A 7,797-nucleotide genomic window follows, 5' to 3' on the forward strand; every position below is an offset into this window, starting at 1 on the left:
AGTATGTAAGTGAGGCAGCATTTGCACTCAGAAGTGTAAAACACAGCTCGATAGGTATGGAACCATATATGGCGGTATTTGGGTCACATATGATTCAGCATGGCGCAGCATATGAGATAATGAGAAAGCTGAGCTCCATACAACAGTCTGAATTTGAAATATTAGAAGCGACAGACAAACAGCTACTGATGCGAGAGAAACTGAGAACAGAATTGAAAGCAGCTCACCAAAGATCTGGAAGAGTGTATAATCAACGGAAAAAGGAAATTCAGTTTAGAGCAGGGCAAGTAGTGTATAGACGCAACTTCAGACAAAGTAAGCAATCTGATGGTTATAACGCGAAGTTAGGAAAGAAAAACGTGAAGTGCGTGATTTTAAAAGCAATAGGTTCTTCTCTATATGAGTTAGGAAATATGAATGGGGTTAGTATAGGGGTATACCACGCGAAGGACATCTTTTGTCAGTAAGGAGTAGTAATCGGGTCATAACAATTAAATGTCTGGCTAGATCAGTCGGCAAAGGATGAGACTCTGCAACTCAGGGTATGGGTCGAGGCCACACGTTGTACAAGCAAACAACAGTCTACCAGTCCATTTTTTTTTACGAGTCCGTTCCATGTTATATAGAGATATAACATCGACGGTATCGAGCCTGTCATGTAGGCCTGGGTAGGGGTAAACGAAGAATTAATAAAACAACGTGAATATTAATGACATTAACATACCTTGAAATTTATGTGGCTTCCATGGGTACTTCAGTTATTTTTTTTTATTATATCGCCAACATTGTCAAGGTGTTTTTAATGTGACCACCAACAGTATTCCTCTTGCGCATAACTATTAAGTATGCTGTTCACCTTTTTATTATATGGTCCACAAGTAATTTTTTTATTAGAATTTAAATGTGTTATATTTGCACTCACTATTGAAAGAATTTCAATTTATTAAATCTACAACGTGCATTGCGCGCACGCTGTCCGTAAAAATAGAAGTAAACAAAAAAATGGTAAACAGAGAAGGCGAAAAGTAAAGCTTTTACGTTCAAGTCTCGTTTGTTTAGTGCAATATAGTAAGGCGAACTTCACAAAAGCTTCAGTAAAGTTTGACTTAATGAGAGGGGACAGTATTGCCAAGTGCGAATAACCACCTGAAATATCTAAGACAAATTGTAGCTTTATTGAAAAGGGGAAAGAAAAAAAAGCTTTATTAGAGGTTATTACCCTCAAGTCAAACAAGGCCAGCTAACGCAAATTAACGAAAGCAAGCTGTGCTAACAGGATCACTAACATGATAGGAATTTATCAGTTAGGCGAATTGAATATAAAAGCCATAGCAGACACGGTGATGGTCTCTTCTTTTTTTCTTTTCCTTTGCTGTTGGTCGATGAACGACCGAAATTTGAAAATGTGCTAATAAAAGCCAAGATTTTTTTCTAAACTTAAGATTAAAAGTAAAACAGTGAATAAAAGTGCTAATAAAGGCCAAATTGTTTTAGAGCCCTAAAGATAATAATTAAAAATTCCCTTAAATTTGAAAATGTGCTAATAAAAGCCAAGATTTTTTTCTAAACTTAAGATTAAAAGTAAAACAGTGAATAAAAGTGCTAATAAAGGCCAAATTGTTTTAGAGCCCTAAAGATAATAATTAAAAATTCCCTTAAATTTGAAAATGTGCTAATAAAAGCCAAGCTTATTTCAAAACTTAAGATTAAAAGTAAAACAGTGAATAAAAGTGCTAATAAAGGCCAAATTGTTTTAGCGCCCTAAAGATAATAATTAAAAATTCCCTTAAATTTGAAAATGTGCTAATAAAAGCCAAGCTTATTTCAAAACTTAAGATTAAAAGTAAAACAGTGAATAAAAGTGCTAATAAAGGCCAAATTGTTTTAGCGCCCTAAAGATAATAATTAAAAATTCCCTTAAATTTGAAAATGTGCTAATAAAAGCCAAGCTGTTTTAAAACCCAAAAGATAAGAAGTAAAATTTCATTAAGTTTGCATCGTTTATAAACATATTCTTAAAAAGTGGATCAAACGCACGAGTTCGGTGCCAATAAATGAATAGTTTTTTTTTGAAATATGTTTAAATAAAGACATGACCGTAAGAATATCAAATCGGAAGCAGAATACACTCTTATTGGAAGGATTCAACAGGATCCATACACACCGTTAAGGCACAGCGGTGTACAGGTATTCCTGTACTAAATGATTTACCTTGTACAGAAACGTACATGCCTGTATTCATATATTTTTTTTTATTATTATTTATTTTTTTTAATTATATTATCTTAATATATTAACTTAACTACATATTAATTAATTACATTAACTTTTATAAAATTGTGAAGAATGTATACTTTTGAATTTAGTTGAAAAAAAGAAAAAAAAAAAAAACAAAAGTTGAATTGTATTAAATGTTAAAGATTATCTTAAGAATTATATATGATATAGAAAAAAAGAAAAAAAACAATAAGAGAAATAGTAATAATATACATATAATAATTGTATATATTATATATACATATAATATATAAGACATATAATTGATTGTCCCAAACACCTTTAAATACATACATCTATATTTTTTTTATTATTCATAAGTTTCAACTAGGTCAACAGCAGCGTGGGTGACGTCATTCTAGCAGCTGGAAGGTAAGACACACGATCTTGTGTAAAGAGAAATTGTTACTTTGTTAAAAAAATTCAGTTAAAAGATTTGGTTGTGTATATTTTCTTTTGTTCTCTTATATATTTTTTTTGTTTTTTTATTATGATTTAATTAGTTAGGTTTAAGATTACTAAGATTATTATTGTCATGACTTTTGTTGAATCTAATAAATAAAAAGAAAAAAAAAAAAAAAAGGAAAAAGAGAAGAAATTTTTTTTTTGATGGAAAACTCAAATAGTATGCAGGATTAAGGTTTAGTTATTTGGCGGTGGTGGAAGTGCTAGGGAAAAATAGAATGTATATAAGTTGCAGAGGGACCGAGTGAATGTAGTGTGAAAGATGATACAGACAAAACAGACGAGGACATTTCAAGCTGCTACAATATAGCGAAATCAATTAGGCAATGGCTATATTGTGATTGTGTTAGATGTAGGTTCCGCACAAAAATGGTTTTCTTCCACAGCAAACCGGTGACATGAATTTTTGTTGATATCCGCGATTGTTGCTGAACGTGAGAAGAATCACCCCCAAAACCGGCGAGCATACCGGGCTGGCCACCATGTCACCGCTCCACGTTCACTGCAGTGTTACTTCGCCCACCGAAGACCGGACACAACAATGTCTCAAAAACAATTCGATGAGCTATTTAACAAAGCAGTCCTAACACTGCAACAGGCAATAGAAGCAAATCTAAGTCCGTCGAATAACCTTGGATGAGTATAAAACGCTTCATCCAGTAGGAAGGACCAAGGAGATAGTAATAGAAGCACCTAAAAAGAAAAATAAAAGAGGTGGCAAGAAGCGAAAAACTGCAAAGGAAATAGGCAATCTAAAATGATTGATAAAAATTGCTGAAGGAAATACTAAGGAAGATCTGATCACGCAACTTCAAAATTTAAAAAAACAATGTGTGGAACCCAAACGAAAGAAGAAACAATAAATAACAACGCAGCTGCAGCCACAACATCAACTGCATTGAGCAATGACTCAATTATTTTATATATAATTTTAATTATTTTAATTATTTTCTCAATTATAAAAATAAAAACGTATTGTTACGAATTTCATCAGAGTAGCAATGAAATGTTTAAATATTATTTAAACATTACGTCAATTGATATTTTTATAAAAAGTTAGTTTTGGAATTTGTTTTGAGGAAGCTAAATTGACTCCTAGTAAATACTAGTTCTTTGTAATTCAACAAATATAATAAGTAAAGTTTCTTCAAGTTTTTAAAGTTCGTTTCATTTTTACAAAATCCTGGGATACGAATAAACACTCAGGCGATTACATAACAGTATTATAAAAATTATATAAGAAAACATGCTTTAAGAAATATAAATGTTTAAATAAAAGAAATAAATGTTAAAATAAAAATAATTTTTTTTTAAAACACACAAGCTGCGTTTCAGCAAACATGATCCGCTCAATGATCTGAATCATCTTTGCTGAAACGATACGGATTACGTTTGAAAATAATTGGCAACGCATGAATTATGCCAGCTGGGTTTGTGTACAAAATTTTTTGATTTATGTGAATAATTTTGGCGCTAAAAAAATAAGTGAGAAAATTTTGAATACAAAAAATCTAAAAAATGGAAAATAAATAAAATCTGTTGAAATGTCTGAAGTATGAAATGTAAGTTTTTATTTAGTATTTACTTAAAAACTTAAATTTAATTCTATAGTAAATAAATGGAAATTGCAGATTTTATTCGAATTATCGAGCAAAACTGACTCCTCCATTTTCTTTTCAAACACTAGTCCAAGTGTATTAAGCTCAAAGGATGAAGTGTATCAGCATAGATATAGTGGAAGTTTTGTGGAAACGATCAATAATTTTTTCGTTAAAGATTATTTGATTGGTATTTGCGCATAAAAAATACAATTGCTATATATTAATTATGTTTCATTTTTTAATAGATTTGTTAATAAATTCCAATCAGCGAATGCATAATAACCGTGATGATCACAATCGGACGAGAGCAATGAAGGAATTTTATATATTTTTGTGGTATATGGCAAATATGAATACTTTTTGCGAATTTGGTATTTGTTTTGGCACACCAAGAGCTTCTGTATGGAGAATAATTAAAAGAACTAGTGTTTAGCGTATATCAATTGAAAATTAACTTATAAAATACGCACTTGCTAATAATGCAAAAGTGGAAACTTCGAAAAAATTCCCGTTCGTATTGGTTGCATAGACAGTACACATGTAAATGTAAACGCACCACACCATAGCAAATAGGCTTATTTCAAAAGAAAGCATGACTATGGCTTAATCTTGCAGGTAGTTTGCGATGAAAATGGTTTTTTTATAAACGTTTATGTTGGAGAGCCTGGTTCCTTATGTATTGTTCTGTTTTAATTAAATAAATGTATTCAACTTAATTTATATATATTTATTTCAAATTAATTGATTTTAATAAATTATCAAACAACACTTTTTCAATAATAATAAAACGTAAATAAATAAAGTAATAATTTTAATTATAGTAATAGTTAAAATATTACTTTAAACAAAGAAGTAAATAATAACGACATATTAAATAAATAAGTACATAAAATAAATAATAAGTAAATAAAATCAATAATAAATAAATATAAATGTAGATTTGTTTATAATTTTACTGCACCGTTGCATCACATTGCCAACCTTATTTGCATTAAAATACGTTCCACTTTTATCTTTTACATACATTCCACATTGAACCAGAAAGTGAACCAGATCAATTGCTGGTTCACCCCATTGTTTTTGTTTTGCATGTAAAATTGAGCGGATCATGTTTGCTGAAACGCAGCTATTGTTAAAAACTTTAAATGTATTAAATAAATTTTTATTAATTTCGTGTCATAAAACCTACGAATATATGACACTTTCATTTTCATAAATTTCAGTTAACTTCAACATTTGTTCACATGTATAATAGCATCGTACGCAACAGGTTTCACTGTACCACAAAATGATTACGCGAATAATTGCCAACACACAATTCTGCGTTTATTCGTTGTGTGCATTTTACAACAACAATGCCCAACATATCGATTGTCGGTTAAATTTTCGAACAATTGTTATCGCATAGAACTGTCAACATATCGAAATGTCAAACTCTCTTCATTCGTGCTTTACTATTTTGTTTCTTCTCAATATTTATGTAAAATCGCAAAATTATTTATACTTTTTTTACATATATCTAATTATTACGAAAATTATAATAAATGTGTTATATGTAAATTTCATCAGATGTCACAATATAAAGTTTAACAATTTGAACGTTGATTTTTGTTGCGTACTCTCGACTGTTTGCTCCATTGTGCTCTGCTATTTTAGTTCTTCTCAATATTTGAGAAATATTTTCATACATTATCTCAGTTTCGGCAACGTTTATACTGCGCAGTGCGACAACCAACTTGTTATGGGCCATAAAGCGCACGAAGAATCGCATAATTGAGCATTGAACATTAGTTTTAATTAAACATTGGCTTAAAAGTGCATATATGCGTGCATTATTTCGTATTGCATTTTTGTGATTTATTTATACAAGAACAACAAAAATGCAACATTTAAATAATAAAGAAGTTGAACATTTGATTTCATTAGTACGTGTTAATGAAATTATATACAATAAAAAGCATCCCCAATACAAATTACAGTTATTGAAAGAAAAGGCTTGGCGTAAAATTAGTGCCGCAATAAATATACCCGAAGGTAAACAATCTTAATGTTTTCAAAACATTATTGAAGTGAAATAATTACTGGTAGTCACAGTTACCAAGAACGGTTGGGTCTACGTCCCGAAACCATTCGTTCGACGATCAAGTGCCGTTCAACACCCCCAAAGGGACTTCACAAGTAGGTCCCAGCGGGTTACAACAACAACAAAGAAATTTTATTATAACCATATTATGTTTTTAATAAATGTTTAATTTAAAAAATAAGTAGTTATATCATAGTTCATATCATATCATATATATTTGTTTTATATTTTAGAGCATGCTAGAAACGCTTGGCGATCATTGCGAGATTCATTTGTGCGGTATAGTGCCAACATGAAAAATAGCAATGGCAACGTTACGGATTGCCGAAAGCCTTATAGATACTATAATGCATTGTTATTCCTAAAAGATACCATGGAATCAAAAGGGTATGTATTTTAATCCGCTGCACTATGTAACAATAATTCCCTGTTGTGATAAACTGCAGAAGATTTATTATTGTACAACAAATAATTTTTTGAAATATAATCGAAAATGAAATTGTTTATTAAAAATATTATTACAGAACCCGCCGAAAAAGTGAACCATTAGAATTAATGCCCGATTTGTCACCGGCACATGATCCTCTTGCACCAATATTATTTCCAGTGGCACATGATCCTCTAGCATCAGCGCCATTACCTGCTGCCGCTTCACCCACTACTACATCATTGTCTAGTAAAATACCACCATCTCCACTGTTATCATCTTCAGCTCAAACGACATCCGACATTGAATCGGATACATCACCGTTGCTGATACCATTGACATCACCATCTGCTAATTCATCTACATTACCAAAAAATCGTCAAAGGAAAAAACGAAGAATTGAAGAAACTGAAAACGGTGCGCAAAAATTCTTAACATCATTGGCAAATACTTTGAAGGAAGATGATGATGAAGTTGGCCATTTTTTCAACACTCAAGCGATTTTAGTACGAAAATGCAATTTAAACGTCGACGAGTTTTTCGATTTGGAAATGTGCGTTCTTAAGTCTATTAGAGACAAGCTAAAAGAAATGGGTAAAATATAGAAATATTAATTATACGTATCAAGTCTATAATGGCACTTTGAAAAATGTCAAGTCATTTTCAGGACGGCAATACATTACAAAGATTGAATAAAACTATTAATATATTTTCCTATAGCAGTGCTTTTTATATATGTATGTAATGTAATATGTAATATGCCAATAAAATATATATAAATAGAAAATGAAACGTTTACTAAAGTCGGACACTGAATATCAAATTTGTCAAAATATATATGAGCCCATTTACACTATCATAAACGTAACATGCACATGAACTTGAAAACCGGTTTCCGATAGATGAGAGTGTTTGTAGGTTTTCTGATTTTTATTATGAAACGA

At 30.8% G+C, this 7,797-nt stretch overlaps 1 protein-coding gene across 1 annotated transcript; it reads left to right on the plus strand.

The window, feature by feature from the left end:
- The first annotated feature begins 5,904 nt into the window (after nt 1-5,904).
- LOC119687872 lies at nt 5,905-7,570 on the plus strand. Its single transcript, XM_038102399.1, has 3 exons — nt 5,905-6,377; nt 6,660-6,813; nt 6,951-7,570. The coding sequence occupies exons 1-3, from the start codon at nt 6,224-6,226 to the stop codon at nt 7,456-7,458; spliced, it is 816 nt and encodes a 271-aa protein (XP_037958327.1). The 5' UTR covers nt 5,905-6,223; the 3' UTR covers nt 7,459-7,570.
- The last annotated feature ends 227 nt before the right edge of the window (nt 7,571-7,797 follow it).

Source organism: Teleopsis dalmanni, chromosome X (assembly GCF_002237135.1).
Source record: "Teleopsis dalmanni isolate 2A chromosome X, ASM223713v2, whole genome shotgun sequence".
NCBI lineage: Eukaryota > Metazoa > Arthropoda > Insecta > Diptera > Diopsidae > Teleopsis > Teleopsis dalmanni.

Bases quoted from the DNA above. Each gene is read 5' to 3' on its own strand.
- LOC119687872 (XM_038102399.1), top strand. From the start codon at position 6,224: ATGCAACATTTAAATAATAAAGAAGTTGAACATTTGATTTCATTAGTA. The intron at 6,378-6,659 runs GTAAACAATCTT...TTTATATTTTAG, and splicing joins CGCAATAAATATACCCGAAG to AGCATGCTAGAAACGCTTGG. The intron at 6,814-6,950 runs GTATGTATTTTA...ATATTATTACAG, and splicing joins GATACCATGGAATCAAAAGG to AACCCGCCGAAAAAGTGAAC.